General features: G+C 35.6%; 1 protein-coding gene across 1 annotated transcript in view; it reads left to right on the top strand.

Moving 5' to 3' along the window:
• Positions 1 to 27559, top strand: part of SPATA17 (spermatogenesis associated 17) — an 86908-nt gene that overhangs the window by 56299 nt on the left and 3050 nt on the right. Inside the window, exons 8-9 of the mRNA XM_086745218.1 lie at positions 2253 to 2395; positions 11179 to 11314. Coding sequence (XP_086601344.1) covers positions 2253 to 2395; positions 11179 to 11314 — 279 coding nt within the window. The remainder of the gene's footprint in view (positions 1 to 2252; positions 2396 to 11178; positions 11315 to 27559) is intronic.

The raw sequence follows: 27559 nt of genomic DNA, 5'->3' as shown, positions 1-27559 counted from the left end.
AAAACTGTTGGTTGACTCCCTCCCTTCATTTCCTAGCCTGACCTCCCCAGGAAGATGTCCATTTTGAAGCAGGATGCCTGAAATGCTTGCAGGCACTGGATTTAAAAACATTTGTATGCACCATTCTACCACAGATTCCATAAATCATAAAGTTAATCTTGCAAAATGAACATAGGTAAATGGATTTTTTAGAGGTCTTGTCATCTTAGATGTGTTCCTTTGGTACCTATTGATAAGTATGTTTCTTCAAATGTGTGATTCAGAGGAATGGGAAAATCTGCAGGGAATGTTTACAATTATCTTAATATTCTATATTAATATTCTAATATATGTGTTCTACTTTCATTAGCAGTGACACAGCCTTGTTTGAGAGACCTTTGCTTAGTTACGCTCTTTCCCTCCTCCTTTTATTAGTAGTTGGACTCTATTAATTTCGTTTGAAAATGAAATGGATTGAGAAATGAAATGGATTGAGAAAGAGTTAGAAGGTCTTAGAAATTAAAGACGGAAAAAAAGGCCTTGCTTGGATATCTGTTTTGGACCTTACCCTGATGGAATATGAGTCAATATTTTACCATGAAGAAGAAAAACAATATTCTGAAAGAATATTTTCTAAAAGAAAACATATTTATCTGGATATTATTTGACAATATCACATTTCTTTCTTCTTTACTCCGTATATCTACTTCATGCAATCATCTTGCAATACAGAGTATTCATTTTTTATTATAAATGTTAAACTTTTTAAATAACTTGATAATCAGATTATATGTTACTAAAACATTGCTTACTAGTTTTAATGTCCTGTTCTAGTATTATTCTGATTATTGTTTCACAGGCGATAACATTTTCATTCTATTTTTAAAGACTTATTGTGGTCATATCAAATGAACGTATTTTTTTATGCAGACTTAGAAAGTAGAAGCAAGAAAATATCAAGCAGGAAGTGTAAATACTATACTCGCTTACTAGGGTCTTTAAAAAGATCTCCGAATCATGGTGCTGTGCCTTTAAAAAGTAAAGTTCCAATAAAAATCCATTAACTACTTTCAAATATAGCAATCCTCCTGTCCAGCTGTGAAAAGTACTAGATGATACTTATTTGCCATTTGTGTTATTTACGGTCCATGACTTTTATGGTAACTGGTTCCTATTATTGGTTTCTATTAATGTAAAACATAAGTGAACATAAATGAGGCGTGAATCATTTCTTTTTATTAGCCCCACAGTCTTCACTCAGTGCTTGCAGTAACTCCAGCTGTGACTTGTTAGTGATAACCTATTTAAAGAAGGATATCTTTAAGAATAAAGGCTGTGATTAGGATTCTTTGTCTGTTCATAGTTTCGGAAGGTTTCACTAGTTCATTGCAGGATCAACAATGATGAAAATAAAGTCAAAATTAATTAGCAACATTTCTAAATCCAGAGTTGCCACTAAATTGTCCTGACTGTAATATGGCACTAATTATACTCCAAGTAGCTTTTTACTGGTTAGTATTAAAAGCAAGACAGGATATGCCACTTTGACGGTGCAGGAAAGGACTTCCTGCTGCTATTTGTCGGTGTTGTTAAATGGTAGGTACTGATATGATCAATTATTAAACAATATACTCTGGGGAAAAAAAATATGTATATATAGAGACTTGTGAAAAAAAATTACAAACTTTTTTTTTAAAGAATAGTGAAATTAATGTGAAATTAGACTTTTCAAAAATGGACTATACTATTAAAGTAATTAGCTTGAATTGTATTAGAAGAATTACATCTTAAGTCATGTATTAAGTTCCCTTCCAGATAACTTTATGGTTAAATTGAAAAGAGCATCTTCTTTAAGGTGAAACATTTATCCTATGAAAATGAAAAGGGTTAAGCTTCTGCTTAAGTAGAGCCTAGATACAGTTAATGCTTGTGTATTAGATTTTATTTCACGTATTTTTTTTCTAAGGAAAAACTGAGTTTCATAATCAGTTCTAACAAGGTATTGTTTTAAAATAATAAATATTTATTAGTAGTTAAATATATCTGCACATTTCTCATTCCCTCTTTGGAGCTTTAGACCATGTTATCAACCTTTGTGTTATCTGTAACTTTCTATCAAAATGAACTGCCTTAATTATTTTGGAACGAAAGTCTTGCTACACTTCCCAGACATTCTATATCTTCTTTCATCAGTGATGTGTCATGAATAAAAGAAGGAAAGAGAAGAACTGTAACCTCACAATAAAAAATTTACTTTATCTTATACCTTTCAGGGGCCTTTCCGTGATACTGCTGAAGTATTGCGGCAGCGCTACAAGCCTTTGGAGCCAACCTTCCACGTGGCAGCAGCAATCAATTCACCACTAGAGAAGGAATTTAAAAGGGAGGAATGGAGAAACTCTATACATGACAATGAGTAAGTTATTTGTTTTTTCTTATATTGTAAGGAGAATGTTTTCTTTATTCTGTTGCGTTCAGAAACCTTTCATGCCTGACAAAATGAAATGTCAAACCTGACAGCTTACTAGCAAACATTCTATGTACGTACCTCTAAGTTCTGTGTCCTTAGATTATAAACTGTTCTGGCAGAGACCCTATCTTGTAATTTTGTGACATGTGCCATCCATATCAATGAATGTACAGAAGAACTTGTAATAATAGTAATAGGTGATGCAACAGATGGGTTCAATGGGAAATAAGAAAACAAATGCAAATTCTGTTTTGCCACATGCACCTTGCTAAGGAAAAAAATACTGTTTCAGTCTTTGTATTCAGGGAGCTTATAGACTATGGGAGGAAAAAATGGTGCTGCATGCCAATGAGACTTGCGTTCTCTCCCAGTAAACTCCCAAAGCTCACTTGGAAGGGAAGGCAGCGTATATTGCATGTTAGAACATGATGCGAAAACTGTAATCATCTTTGAAGCAGTTTGGTATCCTAAGCCACAGAGTCTGTAATCGTGTCAGACAGGACGGTTCTTTTCCATACAATCCCAAATACAGACATAATCCATCCAAAAAGGTTGAAGGCTTCTATCCCCAAAGACCTAAGCCTATTGCCAAAATATATAAAATTATTTTCTTATCTTGATGGAAATCTTTTATCCGATCATAATAAAAGCCTGTTAAGTCACCTGCTCTGGCTTTGTAGTTAACTAGAAAAAAATGGATGTTTTGTCAACATTTCCCTTGAATTCACTGCTCTTGGCAATCCTTTGACACTTTAATACCAGAATTCAGGACAGAAAGGAATTCACTTTTCCTTATGAGCAGCCTGTGATCCACAGATTAACAGGGGCACGATGCTTTGCTATCTTTGATCTGTCTCAAGCTTTTCTATCAGCTCCTTGTTGCCATGTGCCAGCTTCAGAACTGGAACTTGAGAATGCCAGAACCAATTGCATTTTCATGCTTTGGCTTCTATGTTTTTATTGTTGGATCATTTTCCCTGATTTAATATTAACAGTGACTTTAAATGGAAATTCTACTCAAAACCAGATTTAATCTCTTAGTTCAGCTACTTTTCCTCTTTTAGGCAATGTTAATTTTTATATTTGGTGCCAAAAATTAAAGTAGTTCTTTTTATTCCTTTCATACCACAACCATAACCGAGTTAAATAACAAGTAAAAATGTACTTCAGTTTTCCATTCCTCTCTGTATTTTTTCATTTATTGGAGTGAGGGGGAAGCAGCTTAACTTTCACATCTCAGCTTAAATCTAGGACATTTTTTTTTTTAATTTTTATTTCTAGCTTCTGCCAATGGAATTAAAAACCCACAAAACACTAGGTAATAATTAATGTTCTGCCTCTCGTTTAAATTGTTCTTTTCACTGAGTAAGTTTTGACTGACGCATTCCAAGCAAGGATGGATGATATTCTTCATTTATAGGCGTGACTATATAGCCCAGTCTTTCTCTGATGAAGTTTACCCCAGACATCACTGTCTCAACCATTTCAGAAGGTCAGATCTTGCAATAAATACTGCACTGACTCTCTTCAGTGACTGGATTGTGAAGCTTTGGTCTTGCAAAGTTTAAATCTGAAATCTCCAACTTTGACATATATTAATTGATGAGGAGTCTTTATTTACCTTATGGGTAAGGAAGCATTTAGTGCCATCCTCAATGCACGGGAGCAGTGTTCTAACACCAGTGATTCTCAGCTTCACGCACGCTAAATGCATAGTGTATTATACATTTTCAGGCTGTGATCATTTCGTTTGTGCTTCATATTCAACCAAACATGCAAGGTCACATCTGTAACCTTGAAAAGGTGATGACAGAGTTGCAGGTCATCATCAGGACCAACGCTCACTAGTAATGCTGCAGCTGCTGTGTGGGATGCCAGTCTCCAGGGAGGAGTCAGCAAAGGGTTACTCTGAGTCTACATTAGTTTTTTCTCAGCAGTGCCTATTACGAATTGACAAATTTCTCTCTTTTTCTATATAATTGTGTACTTTGGGACTGTATTTCTTCCTGGTAGCGCTTCCAATGCTGATTATTCTCCTGTTTTAGAAAATAAGGAGAGAATGAACAGCGGAAGCGTGTGGCAATTGTTGAGAAAGCTTGTGTTTGCATAAAGTGACAAACTGAATCCTTGATCTGTGTATTTCCGGAGTGAGTATTGTGTGGTGTCTCCTAAGACAGAAGTATCGTCAGTGTATACCTGCAATTTCTGACCACATTCAGAATTCCCACTCACTTCTGATTATCAGAGTTCTTTAAAGTGGTAATATGTTTTCGCTAAGGATTTCAAGCTCCGAGAAAGTTTTTGCTTCTGATAAACTGCAGAAATAATTGAGAGGTTGAGGCGGGCAGAAGCAGTACAAATGAAACCAAGAGAAAATGTTGTGCTTACTTAAAGCAACAGCTGGAATTTCCTGTTTTGTAATAAAAGAGCAACTAGCCTAATAAGAATGATTCCTTTTTATCATGTAATTGAAGCTGTTACTGCCTTATTGTGCTATTTTTGATACAAATGAAGCGATTTCCCTCTCTACCTGGATAGGAGTGACAATTGGACTCCTTACGGATGGCCACTTAATAAACTATTGTCTAGTTTGAGACACCAACTGCTGGATCCGGCAGATTTCGATCACTAAGCAGGGAAAGGTCTTTACTCAGTTGCATGCAGCTGCATGCTGGCCTAATTTTCCAGAGAACAAAAATGTAAATGTAAATGTCTCGTGTAATATGCCTCATGCTTCAAAGTTTACTATTAAGCATCTTTATAAAGTCAACATACATCAGAATGAGTTTCAGCATGATGATAGAATAAGGATGAACCTGCAATAGTGTAATGCTGAGGTTTCCTGATTTCTTGTAGTCTTTTGCTGTGACATCAGGCAAGGCATCTCAGCTTCTGGCTATGCCCATGCTCGGTGCTGTACCGGAGATAGCCAAGCTAGTCCTAAACATACCGCTTCACTTAAATGCAGCAGAGTGCAACATTTGCACACCCTGCCTCTCACATGCTGTGCGAACATTGCAGCACCAAGCTCCTCATGGGCTTATTCTCAGCAATTTAATGCTTTCCTTAAGAACCGGTTTAGGTGTTTCTGTGCTACACAGTGCTGTGCATGAAAGGTACACTTACAGAGAAATTAATGATCTAAATAAGCTCTATACTTGGAGAGCATCAGTGTTATGAGCTGCCTGTTACTAATGGTAATACAATTTAAAAAGCAAGTCACTTTGATAAGATTTAAGTTTTTTAAAAAATATTTTAATTTCTACATTTATAAGATCTTTTACTATATGTCTGACTTGGCGGCAGTGAAAATGTCTACTACATTTTATGTCACACAAACATATCTGAAAACTTTTTTCAAATTCCACTTAATTTTTCATATGCTTTGCAACTTCAGCAATTTGCATATTTTCCGGACTGTTATTGTATTATGATAAACAGGGATTATCATATATTTTCAGATAATGTTTTCTTAACAATTCAACTTCTATTTGTAACTCTTCCATTTATTTTAATTACTAGCATAGTGTGCAACATTTATTAATCAGCAGAGTCTTTTTAAGTTAAAATACTAAATTAGCTAACCCCATTAACACAGAATACTCCAAACAAGCAGTAATAGGAGAGGTAGTTACTGTGCAAATCGTATTATACATGCGGGTGCTCTAGGGCACAGTTAAGCATGATTACCCTCTTTTGATCCAGTATTCCTCTGCTTCTTCCAGCTAATTTCCACTGGAAATTTACAAAGTAGCGGCTTCATTTTTCCATCTTAATTTTTCTAATGAAGTTCTGGTACTTTATAACACTAGGGATGCAGATAATAAGCCTGTGTATAATTAAGAAGTTCCTGAATTCACTGCAGAAGAGATCTTTTACTTTCTACAAGAATTTGACTGTGCTTTTCTTTGTCAATTTACATTATCACTGAAAAGGGTTAATCAAAACCAGCCAGAAAACTCTTAGATTTACTGACATTAGGATAAAAGTGATTGATAGTTTATTGACAAAGTATGTGTTTAGTATACTAAGGTAGACAATATTTTAATAATAAGTTACTTATGGCGAAAATACTGCACTAAAGTTAATCTGACTAGATATGTTAAGTAAAATATTCTGTCTTTATTTTTGTAAATAACACTTTGATTTTCATAAACATACATTATGAACTAACTAATGGCTACCCTTTGTTTTGCTATGGAAAACCATTTTGCTTCTTCCTTTGCTCTCTGAGTGAAAAGACACTGTTGGATTTGTGAAGAAATTACTTCAAGTATAACCCAAATTTGAAAGCTTAAAATTAATTTTTTTTTTGTTTAAAAAAAAAGATAGAAGATTCACAGCTTCCCAATAGAGAAACATAGTTTGTTTGTAGCTAATTGTTCATGGTCTTCTTCAAAGTGAGATAGAATTGTTTTATTTGAATTAGATCAAGACAACAAGGAATTTAATTTCTATTGCATAGAATCACTTCAGATAAAAATTTAACAGCGCTATCACTCATCTAGAGTTAAGATTTTGGTAGTATTTCTACTACTAAATTACAAAAATGTTCAGTACATACAAATACTATGAAAGTCTGAAAAAACATGTAAGCAGAATATTCCTTCTAGATCCCTGGTTTTAATATGTCTTTTTGTGCCCTGGTAGTGCAGCATGTATGGCAATCTGGCAGTAGATCTACTCTCTGTTCTTTGTCAGAAGCCTGGGTAAAGTTTGAAGCATATCTAGTATCAGAATTACATGCTTGCGCTGCTAGACTGCTGGGATTTTGCCTCTTTGGCATGTCCAGAGAACATACTGAAGGACTACTTTGGTTTTCTGCTGCCATTTAAATTGAAGAAAAAGTGAATGCCTCTAAACTATGTCCTGTTGGTAGGTGCCATATAGCATTGGGATGCTGCCTCCCAGCAGTAAATGATGGACCTGACAAATCCTGCCTATTTGTGCTACTGCTCTCTCCTCTCATGTTGCCATAGACATTAGAGCCTAGCACCTACTGTTGCTTCTACCGTCTCAATTGATCCAATTGGAAAGCCTTCAGCGTCTAAAAGGCCTCTTTCATCTCCTGTCACAATAGTGAGAGATACTACAATAAGAGACAGAATGGAGGGAAGAAATGGCAGATGAGGAATGCCAGAAGAAAGGTCATCGAGGGGTAAAAATGTGGGCAAAAGAAGGATTTGAAAGATTAAATTAGTATTAGCAGGGAGGTGCAGGGCAGGATGAGTGAAGGGAGAGAGAAAGCAATTTTTATTTAATTAACAACAAATACGTAGGGTATTTTTTGAAACTTAAATACATGCCACTAGCAGCTGTCAGGTCCAGGATTGGCTACTAAGTTGAGACTTCTATGTCTTCTTACGCTAATTAGATTCAACATAGTGTGGTCCTGGCAACAGTGCAGCTGGCCTTCACTACCAGTGACACTGCCAGCTTTGGTCCTGCTCCTCCTTCAGGTTGTGTATGTGTAATAATGCTATTTGTGGAACCTAAGATAGCTTCCCATTTTCAGTTCCAACTCTTTTCCCCTGTCTTGAATGTGTTCTTTGGCATATCTTTCATCAAGCTTTTGTGGTGGGTGAAATAAAATAATTTTTCATTTTTAAATTTATTTCTATAGAGAAAGTTCACCTCCCATTAAATCATCAACTTTTGGAAAGGCTCAGCTTATACTGTCTATGTTTTATGGCACAATATAACAAAAATACAGAATTTAATTTTTCTTTGATCCTGCTACTTAGATCTCTGTCATATTTACTGAAAACCTTTAAGAATTTCTGAATTTACACTTAAATCAGACGGAAAAGTTGAAACTCAGACGTAAAAATCCTGTGAGTGAGCTTTTTGTAGAAAAAACCTATTGAAGTCCTAACTTGTGCAGTTGATAATGGCATCATACCATTGTCTGGATTTAATTTTCTTCTCCTTCGATCACTCTATCTTCTGTCATATTCAGAGCACATACTGTCATTAATTTGGGGAAAAGCTGTGTCAGGTGTATATATAGAGCTATAGTATACAATACCATTACTGAGTGTTTTGCAGTGCTATTGCTTTTTACTATTATTATTGGTTGTGGGGGTATAATGACTTTTGTATGACTCCCATTAATTCAGTTACCCTACTTAACACAAAAAATTGTTTTAATGTTCCTTTTAATTACTTATTCACAGAAAGCAATGAAAATTCTTGTTTGCTTTAAACAGACACTGAGTTTGCAAGCATATGATCCTTTCTTGTAGGTAGATCATTATTGCTGTAAGGATCTGCCCACCTGGCTCTGACAGCAGAACTATAGACAGAAGAAAAAAAAGGAAGTTTCTACTTTAGACTAATTTATACTATTATACTCTATTATATTTTTAATGTTCTTTAATTTCAATTTTAATATTTTTATTGTTCAATGTTCTTCCTCAAAAAATCATCATTGATTTATTTTTTTTTTTTTTTTTTACTCAGCCATAGGCATACATTGCAGACTATATGGCATACACTCCAGTTAATGATCTTAGAGAAGGTATGCAGCAGAGTGCAGAACATCACATTTGTGCTAAACTACATGTAGAACATACTGTTAGTTGTATCTTACGATATATGTGGGTTTTTTTTGTTTGGAGTAATGGCAGGGCATAGATTACTCTGAGTATTCATTTGCCAAAAAGACAAAGATTAACCTATCCCAGGTAAAGTCAAAACCTCTACGTAGGAAATTTTGTAGGTAAAGCTATAATAATTTGCTTTATCTTCTACTTTCCTGAAGAATTCTTTTTGCCATTTTGTGTATAAATTTTTCAGTCATAGTATTCATATTGAATTATGAATGCTATGGCTCAACTAAATTCTATGCGTATATGGGCAAATCCCTAAACTGCTAGCCTTGTCTTCTCAGCTATCCAGTCCCCTGAGAAAGCCAATTTTCTTTCATGTCTGAACAAAAGAAAAATGTACTATTAAAATGCAATTCAGAAGTGATAAAAACTGCAAGTGGAGCAGCCGGCTCACAGCACCTTCAATGTATTCTCTGGGACATTGGGGCCACATTAATTTTTGTATGTGTGTGATGTCCATCCCATGTGCAAATTAGCATTACAAGTACCATAATCTGTCTTATGTGAGAGCGTCCTTTCCCATGAGTATACACATACTACTATAGCTTTGTGTAATTTAAAAGTCTGCTAACTCAGTGTTTTTCTTTTTCTAACTTTATATGACGTTTGTTTCTGGTACTTGATAAAATAAATTGATATAGCTGGCAAGATTCTAAAATAGTTTATTTTTATGAGGTGTTAAAAAAACAAACACTCAAACAGCAGCTGATGGATCAGTTAGTCCAAATAAATAATTTCCTTAGTCTGTATCAGCTGAGGGATGAAGAAAGTTATTTTAATCCCCATCTTTATAAAAAGATTGTTTGATTGTCTAACTGTTATGGGGACTTTGGATTCTGAAAAGCTTTCAACTAGGAAAAGGTTTTAATTAACTACATCTATTGTCAGGGCAGTTAAAGTGATGTTTTAAACTTCTGAAGCATATATTTCTAATTTTACTGTATAATAACTTTCCTGTACTTGTAGAATAAAGAATGCATGTTGCTTTTTCAGAATACCAGCAATGATAAGCTTAATTCACAAGATTTTACTTTATATTAAAGGTATCTGTTTGCTCCCGTAACTCTCTTGCAAACTGAAATAGATGAAGCTAAGACATCTTTGTAGGGTCTCTTGCAGATCCTTTATATATAAGATATCTTTCACCGTCCTCCATACAGTGTGCTGTGGAATGTACCCAGAAAACCTGTGGTTGTCCATGAGAGTCAGGGACATCCATCTGAAAACCTCTTCCATGCCCAAAGCAAGTAGCTGGAGCTTCACTGTTCAGCGGCATTGTGTAAGCAGGGAGTCCACCATCAGTATGAAGAAAAGTGAAATAATCAGACTCTGAAAGATTGCTAATTAGGGTGTAATTATAACTTGAGAGTAAAGTACACGATTTGTGAATTCAGAAGAAATAATTTATTTGCTTTGTTGTCTGCCAATACGTGAAAGTCACCAATACTATTTGTATAAGTTGCTATTCTGCTGAATGAGAGTACGGTTCATTTAGCTTTGATTAACAAATATCAAAAGATGCATACCTAGTTCAAGGTACAGGGAATAAATTTGCCTTGGTTCATGCTTATACTGGTGGCATGCTTGAAATGTTTCCATCCTGATGGAACAATCAGGTTGAGGTTATGTGTTGGGAGTCTACATGACTTGTAAAGTGGATGCAAGCTCTCCAGAAATGAGGTCTGTACTTGTGCTTGGTGCATGCCTACCACTGTCAGCTGGCACAGACTGCACTGCCTGCTAAGATCTGAGGTGTCAACATGCAGATCTCAGCAAATTGAACCCTGCTCATTCTCTCTTCACGTCACACCAGTTGGTAGCGCAGGTACAGCCAAAGTGATAATGCAATGAAACCAAGTTATATCTTCGTACAGAAAGTCTTTATTTCATCCCGTTGGAACTCTATATCTTTTTGCTCCAAATTTAATTTAAAAGCAGGTGTAGGAGAAATTGCAGTAATCCTCTGAAAATACTTAGGGGGAACATTAAGAAGGTAGCGGAAAATAGCAGGAACATGTCTCCATGTCACCTCTGGCAGCATTGATATCTATGATTTACATCAATCCTATGGCATCTAGAGTAGAGCATAACTGATATTTCAATATCCTTGAATTTCAGATTTCTGCCATTTTCTTCGTATCATAAAAATGAAAAGTATAACCCATCAATTCATAGGTCAGGCAAATATGGCCAAGAGACTTATGGAATTAAACACTTCCGAGAAGTACAGCCTAAGAAGTGGGTAGCAGACAAGGTAAGTCACTGTAAAAATTAAAGAATAGTTTACTTTTTACGATTATTATTGTATTAGAACTAAGTGAATTTGGGCCTGCAATCAAATGGAAATCTTTCTACCATGTTATAAAATCACATTGTTAGAGATTATGTGGTGAAATGTCAGGCTTCAACTCTCTGGTAAGTTAAATTTGAGGAAATTCAACACCTCTCCCACCTACAAGATAAGGATTGAAAAGCCAAAGTACAGCTTTGGTTCTGTAAGTTTTTTAAAGTTTTGTTCTATCTGTATTGCCCATTCTGATTTAAAAGAGATTGCACGTTTACTCTTGCACATTAAGATAAACCTTAAGAAAATTATAGCAAAACCTGATTAAAACTAACAAGATATTTTACTGTTTACATTCTTTGAAAAATTCTAAAAATTAGTGAAGAGCTGTTTTTATTTTAAGATAGTCTCATTAAACTGCTTTGTCAGGAGCATTCCTTGTATTTCTGTATTTATAGTACTACAAGAGATATTATTTTCCTCAGAACATCTTCTAACATGAGTTTGTGTAATGTTTGCATTACTTGTATTTGTATTGGGTATCATAATCATATTAAAATTTCCCAGTACAAGAAGGATAATGGACTTGGTAGGGAGTGCAGCACAGAGCCACAAAGGCAATTAAGGGACTGGAACATCTTTTGTATGAAGAGAGGCTGAGAGTGCTGAAACTCCAGTGTGGAGAAGAGAAGGCTTGGAAGAGATCTTATCAATATATATAAACATCTGATGGGAGGGAATGAAGAAGAGGGAGCCAGACTCCTCTCAGACTCAGTAGTGTCCAGTGTCAGGACAAGAGGCAATGAACACAAACTGAAATGTATGAAATTCCATCTGAATATGAGAAAACACTTTTTTTTTTTTAACTGTGAGGGAAACAGGGGACTGACACAGGTTGCCCAAAGAGGCTATGGAGTCCCCATCCTTGGAGGTATTCAAAACTCAACTGGACATGGTCCTGGGCAGCCTGCTGTACCTGCGTAGGGGAGTTGGACTTCATGATGTCAAGAGGTCTCTTCCAACCTAAACAATTCTGGGATTTTGTAAGATATGATTACTTATTTCCCTGAAAGTAACTTGACCTTTGTAAATATATAAGAAGTTCCAAGGAATCTTAGTTTGAGAAGTAGTATTTTTTTAAAGAATTGTTTCTCAAAACTTAAAGCTCTAAAAATGAGCTTGAAGTAAAATTTTGGTATTTTAATATACATTAATTAAATCCCATTGCAAATAAAGGTATAAAGATGAACATTCAAACAAAAAGATTACATCCCTGCTCCTTGCAGGGAGGTTGGACTAGATGACCTTTAAAGGTCCCTTCCAACCGAAACCATTCTATGATTCTAAGATCTTGATTTATCTTTCAAAAGCAATGAGCGGAGGATATGACTAGTTGAAGTCTCAAAATATAAGTATGATATATAAAAAGATCTAAAAGTCTAATTGGTGGCACTCATCTTGCCCTTAAAGATTCTTCCATTTCCAGTCCTTAGCAGTTCTTGATCAGGCTCAGATGACGATATCAAACAATATAAATATATTTATGTTGTATATCATATCACATATATATAATATTATATAAATTATGGGCTTAGCTGAAACAATTAAACTCACTTCACTTGTGATCTTGGATAGATTTCAACCTAAATCTCTGGAGGTGAATAGCTGTGTACATTAACCCAACATGACATACAGCCTTCCAACCCCAGTTCTAAATCAATATGAAACTCCAATTAGGAGCTGCTTATCCAAACAGAGAGATAAGAGGAGAAAAGAGCTATTTATGACCTACCTGCTGCTTTAATGGGTCATTATTATCAGAATTAAAAAAAGAAACAACAAAACAACACCCTCCACCTCCTCTCTATATTTTAATGGAAAAGGCCCTATAGGTAGGTGTGAGGTCATACTTTCATAACTGTTAACTTTGAAAGAACTCTCTGTCCCTTTCTTATTTCTAAACTGTATTAAAACTTTGTGTATATCAGTGCTATGAGCAAAATTATCCTGTTCTAATGAATCACCAGGCAAAAGGGCACATATCAAAATATTACCAAAAAATCAGATTTTTGCTTAACACTTTCCTCCTTTGAGTTTCGCATGAGGTGATATTTTTGTGGATGCAACTTATATTACAACCTGAATAGCTGATAACCTTGCCATGATCTATATTCAGCTTCTTATAGTAGTCTACTAGAGAAGTTTCTCTTGTTATTGCTGGTAAAACAAACTGCTGCGTAATTTCTTCCAAGGAGTCAGTTCAGTTGGCAATGGCTCACTGACCCCTCTGAGCTGCTGAGGTATTATTTGACATTAGCTGGTATTAGCTGGCTTTTTACAAAACTACATACAAAAAAAAGTTTCCCTGTGTATGTTCATGAGCATGTCCTAGTTATATTTTCCTGAAGTTTTTATGTGTTTGTAAGTATGCATTTTAATTCCAGTCACAGAAAGATTAGTATGTAAATTATATAATTACTTTAGAAGGAAAATGAACAACAATGAAAAATAATGCCTTGTTATATTTCTTCTGGAAAATGAAAGGGTATTAGCATGAACTTCTTCTAAACATAATAATTACCATATCTATGTGAGGAAAAGTTAATAGTTCTTTTCATCTAGTTATAATCTGAAAATTTTTATCTCATTCCGTTTACATTTCAAATAAGTTTCTGAGTTAAGGGAAAACCTGTTTCATTCTAATTCTTCATTAAAAATAAATAAGAAATGGAAATACTATACCTCTAATGAAACTGAATGGTTAGTTTACTTAGTTGTAAACAATTATAAAAATAAAACTGCTTGTGTATTTTAAGTTGAATATCATATGCCTAAATACCTTGGAATGCCTTTGATAGCATTTATATGAGAATTATCAATATAAAAAAATTACCAGTCACTGTGAATGTAATCTACAATGACAGGTTCCAATGTAGCTGGACATTCCAGGGATCAAATACGCTAACTGTAATCTTTCAGTTGTCAAAACACTCATATATGTTCATATTTACTGAGGCAGAAATTATAGCTTACAGTCTTTAATCCCTATTGGAATTAGTTTGCATAGGCATTTTAGAAAACTGGCTTTAATGGTAGCACTTAATGTTTTCTTATTTGCAAAATTCAGGAAGTGACATTTTAAGATGTTCCTTCCTGATAGATTCTTTCCTCTGATGCCTTATTATAGGTGAATTACAGTATGACTGCATCACTATTTCATTATTTGCACAGGTATTTTGGCCCTAAACAGAATTTTATTATCTACAAAGCATAAAAATACCCAGTACTGCAAAGAATTAATTTAGAGAACCTAAGCATATTGCACAGAACATAAAGTTGACCTTTACCGTCTACAGCTTTCGGAATGGAGTGGGATGTGGAACACATCATAGATTTAATGTGGCACAACGCTATCTGCAGAAACTTGGGTGGGACTGTGACTGCCTGCCCATTGCACCCGATGATTGAATCTGCTGTCACCAGCATCCTGATAATAATGAACATTCAGCTTAACGACCGTGATTATGATTATCATAATTGATGTGCAAGTGCAGTGTGTGGGGATCATTACAGCTGAACTGTACAGCAGAGAAACATGCCTTAGTTATGGATAATTTTGCTTTTATGCATTGATTGGGATAAAATATGCCTTTCAAGTTCAACAGGCTAGCCTAATATAATTTTAGGAAGATTTCTACATTTATGAATTGATGATTATGAGCTTCCTGCAAAACAGTCATTCTAGCTGTTTGTTTTGAATTGTTTCATTCCATTAATAATGGGAAATAATTAAATAATTAGATGCTGTTGAGTGGAAATCACTTATAGAATACTGCCAGCATTAATCAAATATTGAGTTCAAATATTTCTGATTGTCATGGCTTTGCCTAGGTTAGAAAAAATAGCCCTTGTAATTCACTACAAACACAATTCTGTTTTTGGTGGAGAAGAAGAAGTTAGGCTGTAGTCAACAGTGCTGGCATTTTAACACTGTATTGTGTAGCCATTAGAGCAGGCAATATTTGTTCCTTATATAAATTATATCGTCTCCATCTTTGTCACCAGAGGCAGAGAATTACAGGCTCAAATTCAGCCAATATAGATAAAGGCACAATCAACAGCTTCAGTTGATTTTGGTTTTTTTTGTGATTGCCTTCAACAGAGATTATATGAAGTTGCAGAACTATTTAATTAAATCATGACATATATAACTGATGAACACCAGTGTATGTCAGTATTTTAAGTCAGAGTTTATATAAAGAATGTTACAACATAAGTATAATGCAAAGTAGAGAGTTTCATTGATTTACACTAGGTGTAAATTTGGCTCTTTGTCCAAGAACTGGCAGAAATTTCCTAGCTACCATAACAGAGATAACAGGCTATGGCAAAAATTCTCGATCTTTGACTTACTTTCTACCATAAAGAAGATTGTAAGGATCAAACATCTATGAATGGCTCAACTGCATAGTTCCTCTCACATGACTTAACTAAGTTTGGACTTTCTATGATGAAAAAGAGAACACCTCTGTGTGTCCAAGGAATTAATCCTATTTTATATAGTCTGCTGCCTCTGAAAGTTCCATGGCCTCTGTGGCTTTCATTGTTGCTGATATGGCCCAACTGGAATCACATTATCAGGTAGGGCCCTTATTTCCAGCTATGTGGGAAGAGATCTACCTCTTCCTACATGTCTGGAAATAAGGAAATACGGCTGGAAAATGTCAGTGCCTCAGAAAATGAGTGTGACTCTTCTACGTGGCCATGGCCAACTCATTTTCTTCCACATTCTTCTGAGACCACTTTGTGTAGTACTACTGCAAGGGAAAAATAGAACAAGAAGGAGGAAAGTTGTGTTCTGTTTGAAAATTAGTTTCAACCCTTGTAGGCCCAGACAATCATGTCTCTAGTGGATGATGTAATTATGTGGCAAATTTTTTTTTATACACTGTTCACACTTTTCCATCCCTGACTATACTGAAATTTATTTAAATTTCACCTTAACTGAATTTTTGCTACCCTTGCAGTGATTGGACTTGAGATAGGTATAATGTCTGTGTGAAGCTTTAGACTTTTTCTCTGTGAAATTGTGACTTCCTGGCAATTTTAAAAAGGAATTTGTTTGTTTTCTTTTCATTTTAATTAGGAACAAAAGATTACACAATAATATTTTCTAATACGGTGATATTGGCTAATGAATGTGCATCTGTACTATGACCCTTATGACATGTTTTAAAACTTTTAAGGCCATATTTACTAGTATACTTTGTGACAGAAGTTACTAATATACAATGAGAAGAGCTAGCAAATATTTTGAACATTAGATTCTTAGTTCCCCAATCCAACTGCAATGTGTTTTCCTAGGCAATGCAGAGCTGACATAATATGGCAGCCAGAAGTGATTCTATTGTAGGGGAATTATTAGATGATCTGTAAGAGTTTGCTTGTTACACTACCAGTTTCCTCATGAGCCATGTCAGGAATAATGAGTTCTTGCCAAACTGTGTTGCACTCCAGCAAACCCTGGCCAATAACATGGCTCCTGTATGATAATTACTGCTGGCATGACTTGATGTATCTATTCAGATGCTCCAAATGGACCCTTGGTTTGAGTTACCAACTATCTGTTTCCAAGATAAGGCTACTTCCTTTTCTTCCTATCCTGAGTCCTGCACCAAACCAAATCATTTAAACAGAAGGATCTGGTCTTACAACAATACCTCCTGTGCTATTAATCAAAAGTCTTTTGTACTGTGTAGCTTGTATTTTCTGCTCTGAGAACAACCATTGTGAGTCAGAATGCTGCTGTATCTTCATGTGAAAATAAACTTGAGTAATTCCCTGCCTCCACATAAGGCGATTCCCACTGCAGCATTAGTCTTCAGAGCTGCGAGCTCCTTGGAGTTCAGGCATTCAGCCACCTTGTTAGGTAGCACAGAAGAAAAGCAGTATTGCCCAATTTAATATCACAAACTAGCTTAATGAGCAAGCAATCTCTGAAACTGGGTAACAAAAAATAGTTTAAAGCTACTTTTGCAACTTAATGGATTTTTTTTTATTTTTTCAGTAAATGTCATAATGTACTGTTGAGAAGGAAATGGAGAGAGCAGGTCATATCCAATACTGGAAACACCAGACATTAACTCTCATTCATGCAACTAGAAAGAAATATCTCTCATTGTAATATGCACCCATTCAGTCTTCCAGAAAAGCAAATGACAGTTTCAACTTTTGACAGTTGACATAATGGGCTTTCCAGATTCCTTACTGAATGACTGTGTCATATTTACAGAAATAACATTTTCTTATGAAGATCACTTTCAGGGCTCCCACTGGAGAAGTTCTTGAGCTGTAGATTTTTTCCTTTGAGAAAATCCTTAAGGTCAGCACTGCTGAGCTGCCTTTGAAAAATGCTGCTCTTGATATATGTAGTGCAAATGATTATTAACTATCAGCAATCTTTCAAATGGTTTTCTTAGGTGTAGAAGGAAGATAAACACTGTGAAGCAAATTAAAACATATGAAATATATCTCTGGCTACCATTTAACTAAATGCAGAAAAGAATCTCTGTTAAATGGAAGGCTGAAAAGAAAGGCTGAAAAAACTTTCTGGTGAAGGTTACTGATGAGTTACAGGGTTTTATTTTGAAGGAATATTACAAAGTAGTGACTGAGAAGAGTTAAACATTCTGTTATTTGCATTAGAAAAGATACTGTCATGACTCTTCTAATCAAATCCATTCTAGTAGTTATTTGCAAGGGTTTGTCGGCAACTAGTTGAATATTTCATAAAACCTGATTTTCAGTTCTGTAATTTCTCAACGGGAAAATGCAGTCCCTTGATGATGATCCAAGGCTTTGAAGAATAAATTGATTTGAAAGAGAAAATTAGATGGTACTTATTATATTGTCTAACTAGCAATCCTATGTCATTTGTCTGTTGGATGATAAATGTCTCGCTTTGCCTACCATCCTCATTTAATAATGTAACTTGTATGTTTGTGGCATAAAAGAAAATCTTGCTTTTTGGTGAAAGCTAACTTTAACCAATATTTTGAGGGAGATACATGCATGTTTTAACTTTATAATTCCCATTGTACACATTACTTAAACATTTTAAAGCCGCTTGTTTATTCAGAAACACTTTAGATATGGAGTATCTTGACCAATTCCTTCAGTGCATGCTTAGTGTACATTACAGTAACTTGTGGCAGAGCTTTTAATGCAAAAAAAAAAATAATCTGTTGAGATGGAAATGGTAGAGTTTGAAGTTACACCTGATTTGTTTTGTTTATATTGTTTTGAGGTGTTCACTATTTAGATATTATTTTCTTTTTTGGAACTGAAAATCCTCACATTAAACTGGGGAGTGCTTGGCCTTGCCTTTTGGTGACAGTTTTGGATGGGCTGTTCAGCATTCTTGGAATTAAGAAGATTTGTTTATATATGTGCCAAACATAATGCATTTCAACTCAATTCAATTTCCCACAATATTGAATCAAAAAGGCTATATTTTGAAGTCACTTAAAATTCTTCATGCAACATATCTGCAAAAGCAAATGACTTACTATTTGATAATACTCATCTAGACCTTGTTTGTGCTGGTTAGAGTTGAAATGAAGGTAACAGAAAGCTTTTCACAGTCGTCTAAGAGTTACATGGTCCATATAACTGTTGAAGAATGCAGGTATGAGAAGCAATCCTCAGCACCTAGCATAACTGAGATAGAACTATGGGGCTATGCTAATTTGCATCAGATAAGGATCTGACCCATGATGAATATAATCAATATGTAGATAAATGCTATTTAGAATGAATAAAATGCTCTTACCCATTTTCAGAGAAGAGGAGACTTTTTAATATCATCTTTAAATGTGTGTTGGTGGTGAGTTTACAACCTGAAGCCTAAGAAAAGAAGCACATACTCTGATGACTTACTGCAACAGATACAGTTAGCACTACAGAATGTTGCATCTTAAAATAATGCCTGAATTACGTATTTTGTTACACTGACCCATTACGACTGTATAATTTGTAGTGTTATTAATACCTATAGCTGTTCTGGATGGATTCTATGAGGTTATGCCAGGTGTATGCTCAGGCTGAGAGAAAGGCTACAAGTTTTTGTTGTTTTGATGATCTCTCCAGAGAGCAAGAGTAGATTATTCTCAGAGCAGTAGGACCTCAGTGCAGTGAAATGGATTTTAGAGTAAGCCACATTCCCTGAATAGGAAAAATCACAGTAAAATATAGTTTTGTGCACTTATGTTGGAGTGGATGAGAGACTATAAGTAATACAGACTGCTTTTTGTAGCTACTGCTTCTTTTTTTTTTTAAATTTGTATCATGAATCAACTCTGAACTGGTTTGCTCCATTTTAAATAGTAATATGATATTCACTTTGGAATACACTTCAGTGTTTATTCATATAATGCAATGAAGAGCTGGTTTCAACATGGTCTTTATAAACTCAGGATAAAATCACAGAATCATGGAAAAGAATCATTAGAGTTGGAAGGGACTTTAGAGATAAGAAACTATTCTTTCTTCTCTTATGGTTTTTGTTTATCTCAGCATAAAATATGTAGGGGAAACTGAAAGGCATATCCACATAAGGAGTTATTTATGAGTAGGTGTATTACCACATGTTAATATTCTAGAATAAGAGTTTTATGGAATTATTCAGGAGTAACCATTGCACTTCAAATTCAGACTTCACTTCGATGTAAATAACCTTACAAGCTTTGAGTTAATGTACAGAGATAATAGCACCTCAAATAAAGGGGATAAGAAAGAAAGCTATGATGCACACAATATCTGTTTCACAACTGTATTGTTTTTGTTTTCCATAATGAGACTGTTTGAGTAGGAATTTACATTTCAACTGTGATAATAAGAACTAATAATATTCTCAGCCAGTAACTTTGAGGTGTTCTAGGATCTCTCACCTGTAGCTGTATGAAGGAATAACAACAGAAGTGGTAAGCACATATACTTAGCAACTGAATATCCTGCTCTTTTAAAGTATAGCTTGTTAGGTATGACAGTCTCAAACTTAGGGGAAAAAGAAGGAAAAGAAGAAGAGAAATATTAAAAACATTGCATATTAACAGACTTTGTACACTAATGCGAAGCTGCTTGATTGAGCAGCGTAGTGTCAACCATGTCTTTCTTCTAATGCTAAAAGTAATGCACATAGACAGAGTGACAATCAGAGTACAGCCTCCCATCAGCTGTAATTAATCTTTTAGTTAACAGAGACTAGAAAAGCTTCTCATCAGCCTCTTCTGAAGTCTGAGGCACCCTGTTTTTTGATGTTTGCATTCTGAGTAAAATTGTCCTCACCAGTTCTAACAAATTGAAACACCAGGCTAATTATGGCAGCTAATGAAGTGTGTGGAATGGTCACAGCTTGTCGTGAAACTGTTCCTTCAGCTCAGATTAGAGTTTCATCAATCACTTTTTTAAACTGATCCAGAATTGCTTCTGCCCAGTGCTTGGCATTTTTAATGCTGTTTCTGTAATTGGTTTTTTCCCCAAAGCTTAGGCTATTTTTTGAAATATTACATTCTCAGGACAGGACTTACAAACTCCAGTTTATAAAAAACATTTCATTATTGCCTCTATCAGCTGATCAAGTGCTAGAAAGCTAATAAAAGGAGCAGAAATATAAAATTTGATATATTGCTTTTAATCCAGCTAAAGGTAGCAATAAAGCATATACACATATATGTATATGAATCATTATTACTGTGGGCTGGATGTATACTGCAATCTCATGAGACATGGTTTGTGGGCTGGATGGTTCAAATCCCACTGAAGGACCTAAATGAAATGAATCAGTTGGTCTTAGTTTATTTCCTAGTGGATTGTGATCCTCCATATATCACTCAAAGAGTTTGGCATGATTTGTAGTTTTTTGCAGATGCCCAAGCCTTTGGCAGGAGGAAGACCAAAATGTGTTGCTATTTAAACAATTTCCACACTTCAGGTCAAATCCAAAGTCCTCAGAGAAGTATGGGAAAATTTACAGTATAACCTATATTGCTACTACACTGTCAATGAATAAATTAGCATATAAAACTTTGTAAAAACTCCTAGCTCCTGTTCATTTCTAAGATATAATAGTAGTCAGCTATACATTGAAAGTTGTGCATAGACGTTAAAGGCGTAGATGTTAAAGAAGGTCTGAGGCTAAATTCTTTCCTCAACATGGACAACAGAGTGTAGAACTTAGTTTGGAAGTTATCCAGCTGAAAAATGAAATAAACTTTTGCTTATGTACTAACATAGAATATATTTACACAAGTTGTTACATTTAGTATATATAATATGTATTCCTATCAGAATCAAGACAGTATGATTTTAGGTTTGAAGTGTTCAGCCATCTATTTTTAAAATTTGTACTAATACATGTAATCCATTTTGTTTTTCTGAACACTGTTGAAGCTGAAATAATGTTTGGCTATAAATATAAACTGTTCCTCTCCCTGAAGTTTCTTGATCAGCCACAGTTTGACAGAACTAGCTTCATGTCAATGCCAAAACAAATCTGTGGCACCTGAATGAATGATCAGTGTTACTGGTGCTAGTCCTGAACTGTATCAAAGAACAGGTGGATTTACTCAGAAGAAAAGGTGCCATTGAAAAATGAAGAAAAACATGACACGCAAAGAATATATGTTGTCATATATGAATAAATACAGACAGAAGAAATAGCAATAGGTATTAGCCTAAGAGCTATTGTTCCAGTTTTATTCATTAGTGAGAGCATTTGTGAACACTGGATAGGAGATGAGTAGTTTTTCTAGTGTTAGCTGATCTCCAAAGTAAGCTGCCTGCGAAATGAGAAAGGCCTTTTTCTGTTCGATCATTTCAATCTCTTCTGAAGGTAGCTTGTATTTGCAAAACAGGAAAGCTGTTTTTCTCTTTGACTTTCATCATTGCTAGGGCACATTGCTGACTCATGTTTAGCTAGTTGCCACCAGGACCCCAGGTCCTCTTCTGGAGAGCTGCTACTCAGTCTGTCAGCCTCCAGCATGCTTTGTTCCTGGGGTTAGTCTGTGCCAGGTGCATTTTTCTATATTGTATTTTGTGAAGTTCTGTCAGGCCATTCCTCTAGCTTGTCTACATCACTCTGCATGACAGCCCTGAAGTGTATCGATGGCACCCATTAGTTTGGTGTTGTCCATGAACTTAATGACAGTGCATTCCATCTCCACCTCCAGGTCACTGATTAAGATATTAAACAAGATAGGTCCCAAGATAGCACCTGAGGAAATACATTTGTACCCAGGTTCCAGTTAGAGTACAAACCATTCATTGCTACCGTCTGAACCTGATACTCCAGACAGATATTATATCTATTAGTCTGCACATCTAGGCTATAATTTATCAAAGTGGATAAAAGGATTCTCTGGCAGACTATGTTGAAAGCCTTGCTATGCTCAGCTGGATAGCATCCACTCTTCTTTGATCTGCATATCTAGTCATTTCATCACAGAAAGCAACCAGGTTTGAAAGCATCAACCAGAACAACGTCAAACCAGATGAAATCTAACTGGAGTACTGTTTTTGCTGCATATGCAGATACAACTGAACCTGATAAGATAAAAAATATTTTCATTTGAGGATTTGAACTCAGAATTTTTCCTCCTTAACTCCTAGTGGCATGATTTTGGCAAGTTAGAGATAGTTGCAACTTGATCTTGGCAGGTTAAACATTTTCTGTCTTTAGTCCAGCAGGTTAAAAGTGGTTCCGAGTTTGTCTTGGCAGTCAACACTTGGCACTGGCTTATTTTCAGCTGGAAAGAGAATGTTGTGGTTGAACAGATTAGACAATGAAAGGGGCAGCTTATAAATGGCATAAGTCAAGGTACTTATCGCTAAGTGCATTATTTTCTAATACAAGTCCTGTTGCTAGCAGTGTGTGTGATGAACAGGACAAGGAGTTGGTTTAAAAATGCAAGCACTATGGTAAAAAAAATACCCTCTGCTTTTTCATCAGATGCTTTTGAGACTCTATTTTTCTCTACACAGGAATGTGTAGGCATAGTTCCACCTCAGATTTAATAACTTCATAAAAGGGTTATGTGTTACTCATCAGTGTGTTTTCATACTCGACAATGTTGTTTATACATCTTAAATAAATCAAGATGAACATCTACTCCCCTCTTCAAAAATATTTTGTTAAAATACCCTACAAGAAGTAGACATTTGCATGACAATAGCAAATAAACACCTCTTGGAATTCTGAATACCTACTGAACTATTTCAACTGCACATTTGTTTTATAGCCCAGATTCAGTGAAGTTCAAGGGTATCCAAATATGAAATAGCTTGTAGAGAAATTTATGTTGTTTTCTTAATTTAATTTACTTGTAAAAAAAAAAGGCTACATTAGTTGAAAAAAAAATAGAATATTATCTTTGGCAATTTTGGTTCAAATATAGACATTCAGAACAGAATTTTGGTGACGTTTCATAGTGTTGACTGAAGTATTGTACAGCACGCACTGTAACTTTATGTGTGGCAAACTATACTTTTAATGTTGATACTGACTCTGAATACACTTAAAAGTACCTGAAAAGTGCCTACATAGAGGTGAATTCATTATCAGAACAGTTATTTATGAAGGAGAATACATTTCTTTTTAAAGCATTGCAAAGCTAGAATATGTTTGGGAGGACGGACCAGACAGTGTCTGACTTGCAGATCATCAATAAATGGAATAAATGAACTTAGAGGGTACAGCTGGGAATTCTACCCTTCCTTCCCCTTGGGCAGCCACAATGACTGCAGGGTACTAAGTAAATGTAGCAAATGCAAATTTGGACCACAAATCTTCATTGCTGGTTACATTACACATGACAAAAAGGACAGGCTAGTTTCTGATCCCAGGTTAATTTTAGAGAGTCAGTACTTAGGAGAAAAAGTAATTAACTGGACCAAATCCTTCCCCTTTTTTCCTTTGTCCTTGCACCAAACTTCCATCAAAGCCAAGAGATAGTTTGCCTTTGCTTGTGAGAAAGCATTGTAAGGGCTGACACACTTGTGATCCTTAATGAACACAGCTGTTGCAAAAGATCTTATTGGTTTAGAAACATTTGTGCTTTCCTTGTACAATGGCTCAAACTGTTGCGTTCTCAAAAGCATCATTATTTTCCGTCATGTCATAGCTTAATTTGTGCAGCTATGGAAGGGTACAGTGGGATGTGCTTTTGTTCCTTTCTCCAAACTGCTTCTAACCATGCAGGAGCAGAAATAGACTCTTTTCAAGGCTAGAATACATCCTCTCCTACCTTGCACAGATGACGACAAGAAGTTTTAGAGCTTGACTTGTGTTAGCCCGTTATCACCAGGTATCTCCAAAGCACAATTTAGCACACCTTAGCTGCTGAGCCAAGAAAGCAAACTTCAGTGAGCGTGAATTAGTAGTGGAACACTTCCTTTTCAGAATATTAGAGAAAGGGAGGAATAGAGTTATAATTTCCATGTTCGGCTGTCACTGCTGTGCTGCTCATACTGGACCCATCACGCAGGAAGTATCTAAACCTATGTGATTATCGGATCAGTGGTTTTTCAAATTCATGAACCATAATAAGTCGTCTATCTTAATTTCTAGAAAGCACTGTTTGAGTTTGGTTTCCTCATTTGTAATTCCAAAAGATGAAGTGTGTAAGACTCAGTGATAGTTATAAATCTCCATGAAAATTTAAGTATAATAATGATGAAATGTTTGTTACATAAACTAAATAGCAATTAATGCTTTGTCTTTCTGTTTGGAAGATAGGGTATTAAAAGAGTGTTATTAGATTTCCTACTGTGAACATAATTTCCTGATTTTTTTTATAACACATTATCATAATGTCAATAAAAGACTAAAACTAACAAGTAGTAAAAACTTGCCTGATGTGAGTGCAACAGAGAAGGTTATAAAGTTGCCTTTTATGATGGCTATACAATATCATTTTATTTTAAGATCTAATAGCAAGTGGATTCAAAGGGTGAGACTTGCACTGATGAAGTTATTAAAGCAAGTAGAAAATTGCCTTCTACCATAGTCACCCAGTCTTTTTAAATCAGAGTTTTGTTGTTGTTGATGATGTTTGTGTTTGCAGGAAGTAATTAGGGAATGAGTCAGATATCACACTCTGAGCCTGTGAGCTTGTCAAGAAGGACCATAAACTTCACTTGCAAAAAAAAAAAAAAAAAAAAAGCAGACAGTTTAGGAGGGAAATTGCAGAGAATAGAGGGAAACAAGATCATACAAGATCGTAGCATTCTGGGTCAGTTTGACCATGCTGTGTTGATCCACAATATGGGGAAGCTCATGAAGTCTTCATAGAAGCACAGGTTTTTTTATTGCGCTTTCCCAAAAGAATAGAATTTGTTATCCTCCTTTGCATTGCACTGGCAAACTGAATAGTGAAATGTGTAGTTCTACCCACTTTCATCACAGCAGTGGTCACTTGTCCACTGTAGCGCAGGGAACTCCTATTAGGCACTCTTTTCCCTGGAAGTCAATACCTCTGCACTGACACAATGAGATCCAGTCCCTAAGGCATGATCCAGGCTTTTATTATTATCTCTCATTTGAAGGAGCTAGTTGACCCAGTTGGTTAACACATTAGCTTTTCAATTTTATAGCCTTAAGTCATGGAAGACCTATTCCTTGTTTTTGGTTATTTCTCCACAGTGGAGAGCAAAATTGGCAGTCTATGCCCACCAGCCCCAAAAACGAGTTACACCAAACAACTCTGTCTTGGACTTTATGGCTAATTAGCTGTTGAAGCTATGCCCAAGAAATAGGTTCTGTTGCCCATGGGAAGAAGTGTGTAGCCATTATTAATGTCTCAGCTCATATCTCTCAATAGGTCTTATGAGCAGTGCTGCTTAAAGAGACTAAATGTACAACAGGGAATTAAAAATTATAGTACCCCTTTCACTGACTGAAATATTGTAAACTTGTTTCACTGGGGCCAGGATTGGTGTCAATGTACTTTGTGTGAAAAGTGCAATAGAAGCATTAGTATTTGACAGCCCTGGTTGAAATAAGTGAAATTAATGGAGCTCTTTTAATATACGACAAGGCCATGGCACCCCTTTCATGCTGCTTACAGACAGAGAAAAGTCAATACTTTTTTATTACTTGATGCTGACCTACATTCTGCACTACAAGTGCCAGGCCCACTAATTGGTTTCAGTTGTGAGAAAAGTTTGCCCCAAAGAAACACTGGAGCAGATAAATCAATCTTTTTTAGGGTAGCTTAGTGGGTTTTGAGCACTTGAAATGACATTTGTGTTGTATTGACAGAATGGGTTGTTACACTCATTTTGTCATGTCAGAAGGCCCTGGACTAGTTGGAAGTATTGTTAACCAGTATTGATAAATTTGCTAAGAGTAAAAGTTAGCTGGATCAACATTTTACTGGTGTAACAGCTTGCCATTCCTGGTTTGCTTCCTTGTTAGAGGCCTCCGTGGCTATTAATAGGTCAGGAGGCTTACTATGACAGCTCAATTTAAAACTCTAATTTTACTATTACTATCATTAGGATCATAGGGAATACTTAAATTTGACCACTTAGTATTAAACAGAAGAGGTTGTGGACTATGGCTGCACAGTGGCACTTGGCACTGCTGCCTGGATTTCAGATGAGGTGTGCACGTGAGCTGTGTCCCATCCTTGTGGGGAAAGCAAGATTCCTCAGTCTATTACCCTACGCTAAGGACGCAACTACTGCATGGTTATTTATGCAGAATTTTCCATTGCATCCTCTAAACATACACAGATGCAAAATCTCTTTAGAATTTGCTTTAACAATAAGATTCCAAAGATAAACTATGTGAACATTCGGCAAGTCTAATGTATGACATCGGAGTGTGCTGATTGAGACAAATCTTTGGTGGCTTTATGTCACCTTTTTTGATTCCATTGTTTAGAACGGATAAGCACACATGACAGTTAAGCAGTCAAATATATTGAAAGGGTCCATAGGTCTTGTTAAGCTCTGTCGGCTGAACTTGAGTCACTTACAATTTACTAGAGTGAAAGGAGTCAAAGCCTGACAAGTTTAAAAAGGAAGTGTTATATTAACTTCATTTGGTTAAAAATAGGTCTCGATCCTGAGAATTACAGGTCTCTGATGCTGAGAATTATATGGCATGATTTAAGAATGGGTTGTGGAAAAATTCTGTAAAGCTCAGCTCTATGC

This window comes from Chlamydotis macqueenii, chromosome 3, assembly GCF_036417535.1.
Source record: "Chlamydotis macqueenii isolate bChlMac1 chromosome 3, bChlMac1.mat, whole genome shotgun sequence".
Classification (NCBI taxonomy): Eukaryota; Metazoa; Chordata; class Aves; order Otidiformes; family Otididae; genus Chlamydotis; species Chlamydotis macqueenii.
The sequence above is the reverse complement of the archived record's forward strand: the minus strand, read 5'-3'. Positions and strand labels throughout refer to the sequence as shown.